Raw genomic sequence first — 19,372 nt, forward strand, 5'->3', positions numbered from 1 at the left:
TGTATGCACAATCAAAACATCCGCAATTTACTGTACGCTGTTTTCTCAAGTTATAAGTGAGCTGAAATATCCACGTTTGGGCAAACCGTGCCAGACAAATACTACAATACTGCTGTTGTTTTTTTCCGTCTACATTTAAACACCGTCGTGTTTAAATGTAGTTGCGCGCCGTTGCCTTCATGGTAACGACGACCTTCCCAACATGGCCGCCACGTAGGCACGACGATCACCTGGGCAAGCTCATCGAGTTTTAATACCTATGCCAGGGAAGCCCAATAGAAGACGACGTGTGAGGTCATGTGACTTTCTTGTGTTGTTTGATTAGTGAGCAAACCGCGCCAATGTGGAAGTCTAAGTCGTAGTCTCGCTCACAAAATAGTTGATAAATAAGCAATAATTGATCAAAATAGCGACCGACATTTCGATCATGGTCAACTCCTGTGACAGGCGGAGCCTCAGGCCGATGTGCCAGCATATTAGTCCACCGCGGAGTAATATTCACAATTACATCTGTGTGTTGATGGTGGATGTGTGGAATGGATCTAGTTGCCAGCGTTCCAGCAGTACGAAACAGCCTATGACGACTGCGTGTTATCCGGGCACATGACCTCTCTGGCTTTCAGTATGTTGTGCAGGCTGGCTGTCATGCCAATTGCCACGTTTGAGTTGGAAAATACCTCTGCAAAGTTACAGTATTAAAACTAAACACTACGGTCCGCCACAGTAATATATACTTTAGTAAAGAAAAAGTAAACCTTAGTATTAATAATAATACTGAGCCGACTTAATTAGAAAAAACTAATTAGGAGGGACTCACCACTCACATTTATTGCATGTAAATGTATGAATGGATAGAATGTCATATTATACATAGGAAGAAGGGTTTTCCTGGTTTTTGGGGAGTCAATTTCAGGGGTGCGCATTTTGCTCGCGAGCGTATTATTAGGGTTGGGCATAGTTTAAATTTGAGCAATTCCGGTCCCGATTCCGGTTCCTTATTTCGATTCCGGTTCCAAATGATTCTCGATTCAGATTCTTTTAGGGGGCTGGATTTAAAAAGTTTGCATGGTTTAAATTGAGGGTGCCCAAATTATGAACATCCATTTTCTTAGCAGCCCGCATTTGACTCGGGGTTCTTTATAATCAGTATCAATATCAAACCTAGGAACTAAAAGGCAACATATGTAGAACTTACCCAATTGACTTAATATTCATGAATTTTTAAGCTAAAAGTTAAATATAACATTGTTAAAATGATTATTTGGGACTGTTATCACGTCCATTGGTTTATATGTACAAGTTTTAACTTGACTTCCTGTTTTAAGATTGTAGCCTTTTTTTTCCCGAAGTGTACGCACCGGAACACAGCATTTTGCCACGAAAAGTAACTTCACATGGCACCAGTGATTTATTTATTTTTATTTTATTTTTTTTAATGGATGGAACCAGTGGAACGGTGGACGACTGGTTAGAGCGTCTGCCTCACAGTTCTAATTGACAACTATAAATTACCCGTAGGTGTGAATGTGAGTGAATGGTTGTTTGTTTGTATGTGCCCTGCGATTGGCTGGCAACCGGTTCAGGCTGTACCCCGCCTCCTGCCCGATGTTAGCTGGAATAGGCTCCAGCACGCCCGCGACCCGAGTGAGGAGAAGCGGCTCAGAAAATGGATGGATGGATGGATGAAACCAAATGCCTTAAAATGTTGATTTCTTTCCTTACCCACCAATGAGGCACACAGTTTGTGTTTGTCATACTGTGAGACGTTTATGTGAATTTTGTCCCAATTCATTGCAACGTAAAGTTGCTACGGTGAGGTATTAGCTCAATTTTAAACTTTTTTTCCCCCGTCATCGGCTCTGACGTTGGTTTGAAGACTAAAATAAACGCTAAAACTATCAGTGCAAAAGTGCAACCAACCGTGTAAGCTGTCTTAATGTTGGTAAAGACATTTTATACCTTCACTCACCCAATTGACTGAGAGTTGACTTCACTGAAGCTCCGCGCAGTGTAGGCTGAGACTCTGAGCTCGTTAGATGCTTCACATCGTGAAAGCCTCCTTTGCACAATATAATCGTATTCCAAGTGTTGTACCATCCATCCATCCATTTTCTTCCGGTTATCCGAGGTCGGGTCACGGGGGCAGTAGCTTTAGACGGAAACCCAGACTTTCTTCTCCCCAGCTATTTCATCCAGCTCTTCTGGGGGAATCCCGAGGCGTTACCAGGTCCGCTGGGAGACATTGTCTCTCCAGCGTGTCCTGGGTCATCCCCGGGATCTCCTCCCGGTGGGATGTGCCAGGAACACCTCACCAGGAAGGCGCATAAAAGGCATCCTAATCAGATGCCCTATCGACCTCATCTGACTATTTCGGCCGCTTGTATCCGGGATCTTGTTCTTTCAGTCATGACTCACAGGTCGTGACCATAGGTGAGGGTAGAAACGCAGATCGACTGGTAAATTGAGAGTTTCGCGTTAGCTCCTTCTTAACCGCAACGGACCGATACAAAGTCTGCATCAGTGCAGACGATTTGCCTGCCGATCTCCCGTTCCATTCTTCTCTCACTCGTGAACAAGACCCCAAGATACTTGAACTCTTCCACTTGGGGCAGGATCTCACCCCCGATCCGGAGAGAGCACTTCACCCTTTTCCAACTGAGGACAATGGTCTCAGATTTGGAAGTGCTGATTTTCAACCGCTTCACAGTCGGCTGCGAACCGTTCCAGTGAGAGTTGGAGATCATGGATTGATGAAACCAACAGAACCACATCGTCTGCAAAAAGCAGAGATGCAATACTGAGGCCACCAAACCGGACCCACTCTACGCCTCCGGTGCGCTTAGAAATTCTGTGCATAAAAGTTATGAACAGAATCGAAGGGAAGCCTTGGCGTTGTCCAACCCTCACCGGAAACAAATCCGACTTACTGCTGGCAATGCGAACCAAACTCTGACACTGGGCGTACAGGGACCGAACAACCCGTATCAGTGGGTTCGTTACCCCATACTCCCGAAGCACCCCCGACAGGACTCCACGATGGACACAGTCAAACGCGTTCTCCAAGTCCACAAAACACATGTAGACTGGTTGGGCGAACTCCCATGTAACCTCGAGGACCCTGCCGACGGTGTAGAGCTGGTCCACTGTTCCACGGCCAGGATGAAAAACACAATGCTCCTCCTGAATTTAAGATTCAACTTCCCGATGGAGCCTCCTCTCCAGCACCCCTGAATAGACCTTACCAGGGAGACTGAGGAGTGTGATCCCCCTGCAGTTCTTAAAAGGGTAACCACAACCCCTGTCTGGCAATCCAGATGCACTGTCCCCAATGTCCACGCGATGTTGCAGAGGTGTGTCAAGCAGGACAACCCCACAACATCCAGAGGCTTTAGGAACTCCGGGCGGATCTCATCCACCCCCGGGGCCTTGCCACTGAGGAGCTTTTTAACCACCTCGGTGACCTCAACCCCAGAGATAGGAGAGCCCGCCTCAGAGATCCCAGATTCTGCATCCTCATGGGAGGGCGTGTCTGTGGAATTGAGGAGGTCTTTTGAGTATTCTCCCCACCTACTTACACTGTCTCGAGTCAAGGTCAGCAGCGCGCCCCATCCCAGTATACACAGTGTTGATGGTGTACTACTTCCCCCTCCTGAGATGCCGGATGGTATATCAGAATTTCCTCTAAGCCATCAGGAAGTCTTTCTCCATGGCCTCACCAAACTCCTCCCACACTCGAGTTCTTGCCTCAGTGACCACCAAAGCTGCATTGCGCTTGGCCAGCCAGTACCCATCACGTGCCTCAGGAGTCCCACAGGCCAACATGGCACGATAGGAATCCTTCTTCAGCTTGACAGCATCCCTCACCACTGGTGTCCACCAGCAGGTTTGGGGTAGCCGCCATGACTAGCACTGACCACCTTATGGCCACAGCTCCGATTGCCTGCTTGAGGAGGCGCGGAACATGGTCCACTCGGACTCAATGTCCCCCGCCTCCCCCTGAATTCTGCTGGAGGTGGGAGTTAAAACTCCTACTGACGGAATTCTGCCAGACGTTCCCAGCAGAACCTCACAATACGTTTGGGTCTACTTTTTCGGACTGGCATCTTCCCCCACCATCGGAGCAAACACACCACCAGGACGTGATAGAATAGCGGTTGGGTTTTGATCGGGGGTGGGCGTTCCTTCCAATCAATTGTGCTCTATGAATAAATGTGCCTTGCTTGCCTAGTGTGCAGCTTTTTTTGTATACATTATTCAGAGCAAAGGGAGACACAAATTCATTGTTGCATACTCCTACTTTTACCTTACCTTGATATCTGGTATGATGCGCAGAAAGCGGAAGACAATCAGCATGTTAACAAAACGGACCATCTCCCACAGAGAAAATATTTCCTTAGAGGATGGGTTCCTGTGGTGACACATACAGAAACACATGGATTTTGCAGAGCTGTTACGGTCATAATTAACATCTCTAATGTAACGTAATCACTCATAAAATTCTTGCAAACCTCAAAAAAATGAATTTATGTTGATTTTTAAAAAAATATGTATGTCCACTTCTGTTATGTCAAACAGGAAAACTCAAAGTGTGTATTCTGTTTTCACATGACAGAATGCTACCTGAATGGTCTTAACGGTAATGATCCAAACTGGGATTTTGTGGCCCTGGTTGAAGTTTTCACTCTGAGTGCCATTCTAGGTTCATGCTTCGTTTCTATTTTCTGTATCCATTGCATTTAATTGTTTACATTTATTTTTGTATTTGCCTTTGTGGTAGAATTAACCCTCACGTGTTATTGTTATACAGTGGAGGATGCCCCAACACTAACAAATATGTGGCTAGTGCGAAAGCTTCTAGGAGCTCTCAGCAACAGCCTCATACCATCATTATAGGCCACTGTGAGTCATCTCAGGCTACTGAGCCTATACGTATCTGCACCAAAGGTGCGCATTATAGAGCGGAGTATAGGTTTTAAATAGAGCTATCTTCACAGGAACTGAGCACATGCTAAATTTACAACACAGGATATTTGCTTGCACATACAATTTACGACATTGTCTGTAAATAACTATCATCCAAAAGATTCTAAGTGATGAAATGTCCAAGGTATTTAACCTCATAACTTGCACTCAGGGCAGAGCCAGATAAAGGAAAAAACAGGGAACTCAGATTGGTGGTCATCTCTACTGCGCAGAATCAAGATGTCACTCTTTAGCATTAAATGTAATATCACACTCTCTCCCATACAGGGTGCATAGTTTTAAAAGCTATTGTAGACCAGCAGTGCATGGGCTGAATATGACAAGATGATCTGCATACATAAGGTGATTAATGAGACCATCACCAACCATATAACCTGTACAACATGAGTTGAGACTCTTGGTAAGATGACCTATATAAATATTAAATAAAAAAGGTGACAGAATTCCACCTTGGGGAACATCATTGCACACATGTAATGGTTCAGATGTAGAATTGCCCCATTTTACTCTCATGGCTTGATGAGCACACCAATACGCTAATATTCTAACAAGATAGATAGCAACTCCTCCTTTACACAGTTTCATAAACATTTTTTCATGATTCACTCAATCAAAAGCCTCAGAGACATCAATAAAGCACACAAACATTGAAGAGTTCTGTCTATTGTAATAATCTAACATATTAAAAGCAAAAACAGACGTCAGTGCTATCTTTATACTGTATTTAAACCCAAATTGGTTGTCTGAAATGAGGATGCACTTCTCCAATCTTCCGTCCGTCCGTCCATCCATCCATCTTCTTTACCGCTTTTTTAACAGAATTCTCTTCAATATTTTAGACAATATACTGGCTTGAGCTACTGGTCTACAACCGCAATTCCAATGAAGTTGGGACGTTGTGTTAAACCAGAAAATAAACAGAATGCAATGATTTGTAAATCATGTTCAACCTATATTTAATTGAATACACTACAAAGATATTTAATGTTCAAACTGATAGCCTTTATTGGTTTTAGCAAATAATCATTAACTTAGAATCTTATGGCTGCAACACATTCCAAAAAAGCTGGGACAGGGTCATGTTTACCCCTGTGTTATCACCTTTTCTTTTAACAACATTCAATAAACGTTTGGGAACTGAGGACACTAATTGTTGAAGCTTTGGAGGTGGAATTCTTTCCCATTCTTGCTTGATGTACAGCTGAATTGTTCGTAAACAGAGTCGTTCGTAACCAGAGGTTCCAGTGTTTATACAGCTGACCTTTTTTGCAGGACATTGACATTGACAACTGGACTGTTATTGTTATCTTAGAAAACGTTTCGCCACTCATCGGAGCAGTTTTCATCAGTTCATACAACAAGACTGTTAACAGTCCAGTTGCAAACGAGGCAATGCGCTAAGAATGAAATGACCTAGATGACTGAGACTATTAACAGGCATATAGCAGAGTGTAAACTGAATTTCCCCATGAGGGGTTATAATCAGTTTAATAAATTCAAAATTAAAATTAAACTTACACATGCACATACGGAAGGCGGTAGATGACATAAATAGGTATCTGCAGGACCTAAAGGGAAAAAAACTAAGGTTCAGTGTCAAATATAAAAAAATAAATCACATCAAATAAACGAGACATCCTGTTAAAACAAAGTGGGCTTGATTTACTAAAATCCCAAAAAGCGGGCACTAATTTGCGTGTTCACGCTGAACAGATTGCGCATGGGCGCAAGTGGTAGGTGTGTTGGGCATGGTCTTCTAAGATTGCGATTAAAAAAGATTGCGGCACGATTGGCAATAAGCTTCAAGTGGTGGAAACGACCCTATAAATGAGGGTTTTGTGCTGTAAGTAGCTCTGATAGTTTTTACCATGGAAAATTTGGCAGACCACCGCAAGCGCAAAATGAATTTTAAAGTGAGTGAATTGGAAGTGTTAGTGGCGAACTATCCCCGGAGATTTTGCCACGTTTGTTTATGACCCCCTTTGAATCACAGTTTACTTACGATTGCAGTCTATACAGTAAATTACCTGTCTGAGGAGGAAACGCGTAAATGAGTGGCGTCTATTGATTTCTGAGGAGGAAACGCATAAATGAGTGGCGTCTATTGCTTTCATCTGCATAAAAGCAATGTTATGTTTGATTTGACTTGTCTCGAGTGCGTGGGAATTGGATGTACAGTATTTGCCCATCCAGCCATAAAACTTGGGACAGCACACCTGAAAAACTGCTCTGTGACAGGACAGCAACAATTTCCATGGTGCACTGAAATGACCCAGACGCAAGCAATTGTCGTGGTGAAGGGACTTTTGTCTTAGGCATGACTTCTTTTCTGGACGAAGGACTTTAATTTGGATCTCCTGTGATGAGTGGCATACATTTCAGACCATCTGTTTGTGATTTTGGAAAAGAAGTTCATGTGATCAAAATAAAACTGACCCATGTAGCCCTGTGGGAATCTCAAGCCACCTCATGATTGAAATTGATTAGAATTTAGAGGTGTACGGTTGGATTAAATTACTGATTATTCAGCCATCTTCAATTGATGCATATTATTTTCTATACGTTTAGTATACCTGTACCTATATACCTGTTATTTGAACAATGGGTGTGTAGACTTTTTTCATCCACTCTACATACCATTAGATTATGGTGAGCATGTGACACTTAACTTTTACAATGACAGGTTGTGGAAGATTGTGCCAAACTAATTTACCAGTAGCAGGATGGTGAGGAATCCATCAAAGATGTTGTTCCTGTAGGAAAGGTACCCTTTCCAGCTCAAGGCAAATATCTTCACACACATTTCAAACAGGTAGTAGATGATAAAACACAGGTTGATGATCTATTATACAATGAAAAGAGAAAGTGGTACTGTGTAAATGTCATAGTACTGGTTTAAACTGATATGAGAAACAATTTTTATGTTTTGAGCTCACCTCCATATAATGGTTATCTCGCTCTGCTGTGGACTTCTCAGAATTCAATACCAGCACAGTCTGAATCAGAAAAAAACAATGTTTAAACATAATAGCAGGCACGGACAATCTGTCATTGTTTTTAGGAGCACACAATTTAGTTCTAGCATCTTTGGGTGCTCTTGGAGCGATGTGGAATTTTAGGGGGGGCTGTAGGACCCACGAGCACCGTCTCTGTTCAAGACCCCTTTCAAGATGTCTGACTCAAATTCTAATTCACGCTGCTCTGTTTCTACCAGGCTTCTTACTATTAGTAGCTCCAGAAGGCAATTGATTTGTACAGTTGAATATACGAAGAATACTTCTAAACTGTACGAGGCCAGTTTAAGCTACGGCACACAAGTCTGACATTAAAACATTAGTTCCCTGATATATTATTGTCTGTACAAGTTCTTATAATGGCAACAGTTGGGGCTCTGGAAAAAAATATTCCAAACAGATACAATGAGATACAATTTTGAAAGACTACCAACTTTCACTTTGACCAGTGTCGCACAACCCAGAACCCATCTCAATAAATTAGAATATAGTAGAAAAGTCCATTTTTAGTACTCCTACTTTATATAGTCATTAAACACTTAGGGTAAAAACAGAGGGCAAATTCCAGCTTAACTTCTCCATTAAAAGTGTTTCTGTTGTTTGATTGTTTGTTACATAATATTCTAGTTCCAAGAGATGGTGGTGAATGATGGGTTTTTGTTTGTTGTAAGCCCCGCGACCCTGAACAGGACAAGCAATATTGAGAATGGATGGGTTTGTTGTAACTATAATCATCAAAATCATGAAATATTGCATTGTGTGTGTAAGGCGTCTCCATAATATGAGTTTCACTTTTTGAATTGAAACACCTAATTAAATTGAGGTTTTGATACCACTTTTTTTTTTTTTTTTTTTTTTAATCATTCTATATATTGACAAGTACCTGTACATCTGTTTTCTAGAAGCTGTCACCTTTATTTTGCGAGTCCAACAGATTTTCAGGTATGTTTTTTTTCAGGGACAGAAGAATAATATAGGTCAATAATATACAGTGGCATCCATCCATCCATTATCTGAGCCCCTTATCCTCACAAGGGTCGCGGGAGCGCTGGAGCCTATCCCAGCTATCATCGGGCAGGAGACGGGGTACACCCTGAACTGGTTGCCAGCCAATCGCATGGCACATATAAACAAACAACCATCCGCACTCACAGTTACACCTACGGGCAATTTAGAGTCTTCAATTAACCTACCATGCATGTTTTTGGGATGTGGGAGGAAACTGGAGTGCCTGGAGAAAACCCACGCAGTTAACTGTATAATATAGTAATAAGGCTTTTTAGACGATTGCAGACTCCTGGTTAAGGTGACAGCTAGAGGTATGATCTGTAGAGTGATACATGACAATTGATTTCTGTGCATGCTCAGAATAATAAGCGTGAGTGTGTTTTACTCACACATATGCACACCACATTGGCCAATGCCACGACATTGCCAAATATTGTAAAATAGTAGTGGCTGGAGATCACCTGCAGCTTCTGCAATACTACAGAGTTATACTGTGGTACGGAAGGGTGCTGTGAATAAAACAGGTCTATTAGAATATTTAACAATCAACGAACAGGCATTATCCATGTGCCCTTTAACATTCAGTTGTACCTCTTTTATGCGGTCTTTATCCAGTTCATCAAATATCTGTGTGAACTGTTCTTTATTCATAAAGCCTTCAGTTTCATACTGACGCATCTCCTGAAACAATCATAAAGCAAAAGAGAAAGTCAGATTAGGAAGTTATGTTGCATTGTTTTGAATTTATACTCATTGGTGTCTCCCTCAAGGCTTAAACGTGCACTCTGATTTTGGGTATTGAGTTCGGTTTACTGTAATTTCTCGTGTATAATGACCTCAGAATTCTGAAAATCCTTTCTTCCCATGTATAATGCATTTTTATAATGCATGATTTTGCTTCTACCCATATGATCAAAATTATCATCATCATCATCATCTGTATTTTGTTAGTTTTTTCAAAGAATTATTCTGAAGTTAAGCACTTTATTTTAACATGTAATACTTTTTTTATTTACTTGCTCCTATTTTGAAATTCACAGCCCTACTGTTATTTAGTAAATGAGAAAACACACAGTTGTGCTCATGTTTGATTACCCAGGGAGAATTTGTAAGATGGGTACAATTCTTTAAAGAAAACATGAAGCGCCAGGCGAGACACATTTAGTTTTATTTTAATGGGATTAAAATTAAACTGTCAATCATTTCAGAAAAGCATTATCATCAAACAAAACATAACTATAAAGAAATTAATTATGGTTGTTGTTTAGTCATCAGTCATATTTAAAAAAAAAAAAAAAAAAAAAAAAAAAAAAACAATATTTCAAATTCTGCCAGGGTATCAGAATCATCTTTATTTGCCAAATATGTCCAAAAAACAAGGAATTTGTCTCCGGTAGTTGGAGCCGCTCTTGTACGACGACCGACATTTTTTTTGGGACAAAGAAATTGACAAAAACAGTCACTGAGCAATAAAGGGTTGCTAGTTATCTGGTAATGCCGGTACAATTTTTTTTTTTTTTTTTTGACAATTGTGCAAAAAGATGCAGAGTCCTCTAGCACTTTGTATGTAAAGGTATGAGGACAACTGTACATATATGCAGTCATACGTACCCCTGTCATATTGGAATGAAAGGGTAGGCTATACCTTTTTTACACCCTCTACGTGGCAGTGGCATATTTGAATGAAAGTGTACACCTCTCGCATAACCTCTAGATGGTGGCATACATTTATAAAATGTGAAAGCTTTTTCATTTTCCCCTATACCCATGTATAATGCGCACTATTGACTTTTGACAATTTGGGGGGTGCGCACATTATACAAGAGAAATTACGGTACTTATATTTTATTTTTAAATAAACATTGTAACCCCAGTTTTTGTATAGATGCAGCAGATCTACATTATGCAGATAGGACAGTCATGCTAGATTCAAACAACATGGTTCAAGTCGTCGATCGGTGTACTATATGTTGCCAAAATCAGCTCTGACCGAAGTGATGGCCTCTCTGTAGTAGCGTTGCATCTGGATCCTGGACATCACTTGCAGCATAGCATCAACTGGCACACGCTCCCTAAAATCAAATCAATAATGTTGTTTTGCAGTTAAGGTCCTGTTAACTGTATCTGTGTTTTGTAGGACTGCCACTATCGAATATTTTTAAAATAAATTATTATTTCCATGAATCTTCCAAAAGTTCCAACAAACCAACCTATTTTGAAGTGAAGCTTTTGACTGATATTTTGTAATATTCAATGTCTTTAAACATTTATACAGGAGGTATTTATTTTCAGTGTGAACATGGCACACCGTTTTATATTGGTGTGCTCCTGAAACCTGGCATTGTTTGGCCTTCAGAAGTGCATCAGTCATTTAAGTGTTGTCTGTGCACCCTCCAGTGGACAAAATTAGCAACAAAAGTTACTTTTATTGAAAAATAGCAGTGAATGTGTTCTCTAACCCGACGGGCCGGTTCTGGCCTGTGGGCCGTATGTTTGACATCCCTGCTTTATAAATAATAATAATAATTGGTGAATCATGTCAATGTGTGAGTCTGAGAGTGTTCATTTACCCAGTAGCATTCTCAACTTCATGACAACTAAGGACTTGAAAGGCTGCTCGGATTCCCAGACGCCTTCTGATTATGGATGTTTGGACTGACATCTGGACCATAAACATGACAGGCTTACTGTTAAAATATGTAATATTCCAAAGAAAAAAACATTTAAACCCCCCTGTACTTTATCAAGTCTAGCCTGTAACTTCTATGGGTTAAACTAGGTTACCCCATTAACCCCCTTTCCCCCCCACCCAGATTTTGAGCATTCCATCACTCGGATAACTCTCACTGCCTACATCTCTCTGCATCTGTGTAACCAGGTTCCCTGTGGCGCAGGCGCATGTAAAGATAGACCCCTACGTGTTCAAGCTTGTGCCCTTATGCCCGGGAAGACAAAAATGCCCTTCCTGCGGGAGCCCAATTTGCTTGTTCATTCATCAGAATTTGGAAAAAATAAATAAAAATACCATCTCTTTGAGATCTGCATTTATTTGAGTTATTGTGATAATTGTTGCCCTCGCTGATCTGCGGGGCACACAAACCGTCTGCCATTCTCCTCCTCCTAGTTCTCATGCAGGGCTGATCCCAGCCATCAGGCCAAACCTTGCAACCTGCAGGTCTTGTGGCATCAGGCTGACAGCCAATGACAATGTTTGTACAATCCTTGACATTTTTTGGTGCGAAATTAATCACAGTTTAGCATTGTAGCACTACCTGAAAACATAAAACGTGGCTACTGGCCCATCGTTTTCTAAACCACAAAAAAGTGGGGGGTTTAGGAGTCGCTTTGCTAGGTAATTAACATTACAAACCAGGGTTGGCACTGGGTCATGAAAGCTCTCAGCCAATGTGGCTGAACTGTATAAAAACCTCCTAGCCACAGGCGTCTAGTTCGCCACAACGTCACGTCTGTTTATGTGGCTAAACCTTTAGCCACACTTAGCCAGTCCTAGTCACTGGGAAGCCGATAAGCTTTAACGATGCGGGGCCAATTAATACTACCTAGTTATCAATCAGAATGAATGGTGGTGAACGGCAGGGCGAACCCTGACAAACTAACATATGGAGGTGTGTCATAAATGTTGTAAGACTGATACCACAAAAGATATTCAAATCCAAACTACAAGATTTCACCTTCGACGTAATCTCCCTGGAGTCTAAGGCCCGGTACACAAAGACAGTCGGCCTGTTTTTTTGGCCGATTTTGTGTCCTCCGGAAGAAGCACATCAAACGCCAGACTATCTTACGTTTTATAAGATTATCCTATAAGAGTGTCCTTAGTTCTGAGGTGGGTTCAGAGTGGACCCGATTTTAGGGTCCGAAACAGGTCAGGGCTAACATATCTTAAACAATGAACGTGTTTAATATTTACGACCAAAATTCTTCAAGTGTGTGGGGAAAGCCCCAAGTCATGACGCCATGAAATGTGCCGTGGAACAGAATATAGTCAATCAAGAAGCACCCTGACTCAGCAAAAGGAAAAGACTGTAAACAAACATGATAGCTGGGCTAGGGTCCAGCACACCCGCGACCCTAGTGAAGATCAGAGATACAGAAAATGGATGGATGGATGTCTTACCCAATGTTGTTTTTTGTACAAAAGTAAAAAAGTTAAAGTTGTGTATCAACTTTATGATGAGACAAAGAAAAAGTGAACAAAGCCAACTTGGGCCATGTCTGAAAGCCACATTGCTGTAAACTATGTTTCACTTTGTTGTAGAGGAATTGCGGTTAAAAATCCCAGACAGTTATTGTTATCGCCACAGATAATGCTGCAAATACGATTGCTTCTGCACAGCTAGAAAATGTAACATACTTTTTTGTTTTGACTTCAAAATGCAACTCACGGGTCAAACATAAAACCACTTGCACGATGAACAGAATATTATTCTATATTTATTTTCAATGTCAGACAATTTTGGGCTCGTTTTCATATATTTTTTTCCATACACATTTTCATTTATATTACATGGTACATGTTCCGCACAAGGGATATTTAAATTTTGTTTTAAACAAGAACAAATAAAAAACAGATGTGTCTCCATAAAAGGAGTATATCTATATTTATTTTCAATGTCAGACAATTTTGGGCTCGTTTTCATATATTTTTTTCCATACACATTTTCATTTATATTACATGGTACATGTTCCGCACAAGGGATATTTAAATTTTTTTTTAAACAAGAACAAATAAAAAACAGATGTGTCTCCATAAAAGGAGTTAACTCATGGAATGATTGTGATCATGAATTGAAAACGTAGCTCCGTAATTATGTTTAAAACAAAGATGATAAAGAAATATAGAAATCAGGTATAAAGGGGAAAATAATTAAAATTAAACCAGTAGAGAGATAAACTAATATTGATTAACTATGAGGATGATACAGAAATAAGCAATGCTAGCTTGAATATAGTGGGTTGTGTGCATTTCAGCTGTTAAAATCTCCATTACACTTGGATGGATGGATGGATGGATTGATATGAGAGCGAGAGAAAGAGAGGCACATTTTAAGGCGCATGCACACAGATGAAACTTCAGTGTGACTGTATTACGGTTCATAAAATCACTCCTACGTGAGATGACGTCCTCCTTTTTCATGACTATGTAGTCCAATAGTTGATTTACAGATCCTTCCACAGGAGGGACAGGTAAATTATTTTGTGGAGGAAGTGAGAGGGAAGAAACCTGCACAACGATTTGTTTGGAAAAGATTCCAAAAGCGAGGAAAAGCGGGAAAATTGGAAGTCCCCAGAACATTGCAGGGTCTGCCGGAATCCATGGTTTGTCGAGGCCCACCTTGAAGCCAGACCTCCTGACTTGCCAATTTTGACTTCCCAACAGGATGGGTCTTTGACCAGAGCCCATGTTAGCTAAAACGGGGTTGATGGTTTATGCTAGGCCTGTCCACCTCGCGGAGCGCCCCGAGGTGATCCTTCGGTACAAGTACCTTCATCACTAATGGTGTAGCCCCAGCACGCAATCACTCGCCCAGGATGTTGACACCTCTTCACCACGAAGAGGTGTGGGTTGGATTTTGAGGAGGTTCATAAAACCAATTCATATATTTACACACTCTTCTATTATGTTTATATGACTATATTTATTACAATATAGGCCTACTGGTCTTTTTTTTTTTTTTTTTTTTTTTAAACATGGTGTTTTTTGAGGGACTGGAACAGATTAAGATAAAATAAGATTAATTGCATTTCCATTCAATTTAACAGGGAAATATGTTTTGAGATACGAGTCTTCTGATACAAGAGCATGGTCACGGAATGAATCTTACTTACTAGCAAATAGCCCCTGAACTGGTTGTAGATAATGGCTGTCATTAAGTTCATCAGGCAATAAGTTCCTGAAAGGAAATGGATAACGAGATATTTACAAGACAAAACAACTTTTGTTTCATGAAACAGGTAAATATTGAACTGAAAGAGACAATGGGAACACATCTTACCAATTACACTGAAGGGCACAAAGAAAATAGCATAAGCTCTGTTTTGAGAGTAGGCAGGGATCATCACTGCATAAAATCAGAACATTTGTAAATAAAAATAAATAAGCCAACAAAATACAATAATGCACGAAGGTGACAGCATGGTGGTATCATCATTGATTGCAATACCATCTGGATTGTTTGCTGTTGTGAGCAGCACCAGCAGGGAAGTAAGTGAAGTAGGCAGGTTTCGAAAATACACTTTCCACTCTTCATTCTTAAGTGGATCCTGAACACAACCACAGAGGGAGAGTAATGACAAACAAAAGGAGGTATTCTTTGTGTAACATGACCATATGTGAAAGGCGTTGTGTTAAGGGAAACAGTTCAAGTCTGAAAAGGCTGCGAGAAGTCAGAATTTCTAACAGGGGGCGTGGGGGGGAGGAAAAAAAAAAAAAAACAAAAAAAAACAAAAAAAAGGGATTTTTCATACTCTTATTGAATAGCTTGCCTCAATTTGATGTCAATTGGCCTCTTTTTCGAAAATCTATTTTTAGAACAGTGGTACGGGTTTGTGGGACAAATGGTACCGGACAGAACAGAACGACTGAACAAAAAAAATAAGTTATGGATTATCTAAGTTAGAAAAAAAAAAGTTATTTTAAAAATCAGGTGCCTCCACCTGTGCCTCTGTCTGTACACGTCAAAGCACTTGTCTCTGTCACGTGATTCGATCTATCTATCTATATCTATCCCACATCCCAAAAACATGCAGGGTAGGTTGATTGAATACTCCAAATTGCCCGTAGGTGTGAATGTGAGTGCGAATGATTGTTTGTTTCTATCTGCCCTGCGATTGGCTGGCAACCAGTTCAGGGTGTACCCCGCCTCTCGCCCGAAGATAACGGGGATAGGCTGCAGCACGCCCGCGACCCTAGTGAGGAGAAGCGGTACGGAAAATGGATGGATGGATGATATCTAATAATATAATTATTATAAAACAAAATAACGTTATACACAAAGTGATGAGTTTAGTTAAGTGTACTTACAAGAACTCACCTCAGTTTTAGGGAACAACAACATGCCAATCATAGTAAACAGACAGAGGTGTAGCGCCAGCAGCAAAATGACACTGCAGGTAAAACACAAGGACACACTTATGGGCATTGAAAAGCTTAACAGCCAATGTAACTAGAGATTCATTGTGATCGATAATCGCTGTAGTGTCGCACTAAAGATTTTCCAATTGTTTAAGAAACATTCCAATGTAATATAACAGTTGTTCATCAAAGCAATTGAGTTTAATTAAATTTTACGTTTAGTTTATTTCCAAGTGTATTATTACTCACATGGGCCAAGGAAGAAACCATTATATCGTCTGCAGATTAGTTTTTGCTTCCAATGTGGAAGTTTGGAATACGTCACATATTGTTTTGAAGCATCCCTGAGCGTTTAACTCAGGATATTTCCAACTCACTAGGGGAGTTATGAGAGTTATGAAGGTGCATCTCAAATAAAATTCTATCTAATTATATATCTAATTTAAAAAGCTCATATTTTTAGGTAGTTCAATTCAAAACGAGAAACTCATATTGTGTATCGATTTATGAAACACACAGCAAAACACTTGTTCAAGGCCAATTCCTGCCTGTTTTCTGTATTAAAAACAATTTTGCTTGTTGCTTATGTAATGTTCAAAATTTTGTAGATTAATTTTGGGGTTTTGGTCATTTTAGAACTAAGTCATGAAAAAATATATCATGAAATGTTTCACTTTGTGTTGTGAAACTTCTATACAGTATTTCCCACGATACTCAAATTTAATTGAGACGCACCTATACATGTCAGTTAGTGGTGAAGGATGTAGGCCACATGTTGACCTGCAGTACTTTATTATAGAGCTCTGAACTTAAATAATTTATCTCAGTAAGGGACTGTCATGCAAAAAAATATAAAGTTACAACTAGGCAGAGGGGGGGGATCCAGGTTTTGGGAGTTGAATGTAGAATATCTTGTTCAGGCTACCAGAAAAACTTTTAACTCTTTAGTTTAATGTTCTTATATCATCAAGTAGAGGAGTAGGAGTGAATTATTAGTTTGTCAATTTCTTGATGAAACAAAGTGCTGCTGCAAAAGTGTGAAATCTCTTCATGATGGGTTTAATCATACATTGGAGCCAAGCTAGAGAGTGTGTCACAGTGAAGCTGGTGTCAAAGGCAATTTTTGTTTGGCAGACAACTTTGGGAGTTCCTAATAATAATTCGGTCCATGTTGGGAGCTTAATTACAGACACATTTTTATGTGTTCAATGTGAAGAAAGTAAGTACCTGGCAATCTCTGGCAGCGTTCTCTTGATGCACTTCAGTGTCTTTTTCATCAGGGATGAGTTTTGCAAGAGGAAGAATGGTCGAATAAGTCGTCGAACTCTCAGTTTCTGACAATGGATAGATGAAAATTTCACTTTTTAATATGCAGTTTTTGATTTATGTCAAGATTTTATTTTATTTTTTTATCTTAATAGGATAATGTTGTAGTCAAGTGATTTTATCCCGGGATTCCACAAGAAGGGACTGGTACCTACATCGGTACTTTTTTTTTGTACTGACCGATTCATGTCAATTCAACTCAATCGGTACCAACTTTCGGTACCTCTAGCCCTTGTGACTGTGCGAGCAGGGGAATTGGAAGAGTTGGCCAACTTCCAAGGCGCAGTGCCACACAAGAGTGTGATGATGTCACTCAAACAACTATGGATTGAACATGCTCAAAAGTATGGTGGAAAAGTGGAGGGGTGTTGCTTACAAATGTCCGGCAATGTAACATCGAAACACAGTAATGAAGCGGCAGAGTTGCGCTCATGCAAGTTAGAAAGCACAATCCATAGCTGGCAGGTCGGTGTGTCGTCAGACACTGCAATCTGTGGGCGCAGGTCAGCAACCAGGAGAGCTGGCAGGGTGGCAGCAAACTTCTCCACGCGTGAGTCCCGCAGGGGTCACACCAAAAGACTGTCCAACCACAGAGTCCAGAGGGGAGCCAAACAGGACTCCCACACTAGGGGCTGTAATTTCTCAGGATTCCCACCGGGTCCCGTGGGATGGGAGTAAATTTCACTAACAATCACAGGCAGAAGCAGGAGCGAAGGTCATCGGGAGCGGGCAGGAGCGGGAACTATGAAAATAAAGTCACCGGGAATGGGCGGAAGTGGAAATGATGATGGTGGGAGTTGACAGGAGTGGAAACCATGACACACTTATATTGTATTTTATTTTTAATCAAATCGATATTTGAACATTTCCCCTCAGCATTGAGTTCAACTAAGGGAGTAATACGGCTTTTCTTAACTTTTTTTGTTGCTTGATCATTCTGGTAATTCAATGTATTTATTACAGTGACGAAGGCAGACATGGTGTTGATGGTGTTTGGCTCTACATACAGTGGGCACGGAACGTATTCACTCTTTTCACTCTTATATTGCAGCCATTTGCTAACATCTTTTAAGTTAATTGTTTTCCTCAATGTACACACAGTACCCCATATTGACAGAAAAAAGGGAATTGTTGAAAATTTTGCAGATTTATTAAAGAAAGTGAAATATCACACAGCCATAAATATTCAGACCCTTTGCAGAGTATTTAGTAGAAGCACCCTTTTGAGCCAATACAGTCATGAGTCTTTTTCACACCTGGATTTGGGGATCCTCTACCATTCTTCCTTGCAGATCCTCTCCAGTTCTGTCAGGTTGGATGGTGAACGTTGGTTGACAGCCATTTTCAGGTCTCTCCAGAGATGCTCTATTGGGTTTAAGTCAGGGCTCTGGCTGAGCAATTCAAGAACAGTTATGGAGTTGTTCTGAAGCCATTCCTTCATTATTTTAGCTGTGTGCTTAGGGTCATTGTCTTGTTGGAAGGTGAACCTTCGGCCCAGTCTGAGGTCCTGAGCACGCTGGAGAAGGTTTTCATCCAGGATGAGCATTGCCTGGTTTTCTCCACACATACAGCTTAAAATGAAGGCCAAAAAGTTCTATCTTGGTCTCATCAGACCAGAGAATCATATTTCTCACCAAAATGGTGAGAAATAAGATTCAGGTGTTGTTTTTTTTTTTAAGCAAACTCCATGCAAGCGTTCATGTGTCTTCCACTGAGGAGAGGCTTCCGTCGGGCCATTCTGCCATAAAGCCCCGACTGGTGAAGGACTGCAGAGATGGTTGACTTTCGAGAAGTTTCTCCCATCTCCCGACTGCATCTCTGGAGCTCAGCCACAGTGATCTTTGGGTTCTTCTTTACCTCTCTCACCAGGGCTCTTCTCCGCCGATTGCGCAGTTTGGCCGGACGGCCAGCTCTAGGAAGGGTTTTGGTCCTCCAAGCGTCTTCG

At 40.9% G+C, this 19,372-nt stretch overlaps 1 protein-coding gene across 6 annotated transcripts in view; it reads right to left on the reverse strand.

Annotated features, from left to right (window-relative positions):
• tpcn2 (two pore segment channel 2) overlaps window positions 1–19,372 on the reverse strand; it is a 45,131-nt gene that overhangs the window by 11,506 nt on the left and 14,253 nt on the right. For 5 of the 6 annotated variants that reach the window (XM_061670599.1, XM_061670598.1, XM_061670602.1 and 2 more), the window contains 13 exons: window positions 17,329–17,435; window positions 16,061–16,133; window positions 15,191–15,290; window positions 15,023–15,088; window positions 14,856–14,920; window positions 11,576–11,667; window positions 10,996–11,077; window positions 9,597–9,686; window positions 9,395–9,514; window positions 7,920–7,979; window positions 7,697–7,825; window positions 6,502–6,551; window positions 4,309–4,408 (listed from right to left, as the gene is read on the reverse strand). In XM_061670599.1, the coding sequence (XP_061526583.1) occupies window positions 4,309–4,408; window positions 6,502–6,551; window positions 7,697–7,825; window positions 7,920–7,979; window positions 9,395–9,514; window positions 9,597–9,686; window positions 10,996–11,077; window positions 11,576–11,667; window positions 14,856–14,920; window positions 15,023–15,088; window positions 15,191–15,290; window positions 16,061–16,133; window positions 17,329–17,435 (1,134 nt within the window). The remainder of the gene's footprint in view (window positions 1–4,308; window positions 4,409–6,501; window positions 6,552–7,696; window positions 7,826–7,919; window positions 7,980–9,394; window positions 9,515–9,596; window positions 9,687–10,995; window positions 11,078–11,575; window positions 11,668–14,855; window positions 14,921–15,022; window positions 15,089–15,190; window positions 15,291–16,060; window positions 16,134–17,328; window positions 17,436–19,372) is intronic. The other variant, XM_061670600.1, reaches the window with a different exon arrangement.

Source organism: Phycodurus eques, chromosome 2 (genome assembly GCF_024500275.1).
Source record: "Phycodurus eques isolate BA_2022a chromosome 2, UOR_Pequ_1.1, whole genome shotgun sequence".
Taxonomy (NCBI): domain Eukaryota; kingdom Metazoa; phylum Chordata; class Actinopteri; order Syngnathiformes; family Syngnathidae; genus Phycodurus; species Phycodurus eques.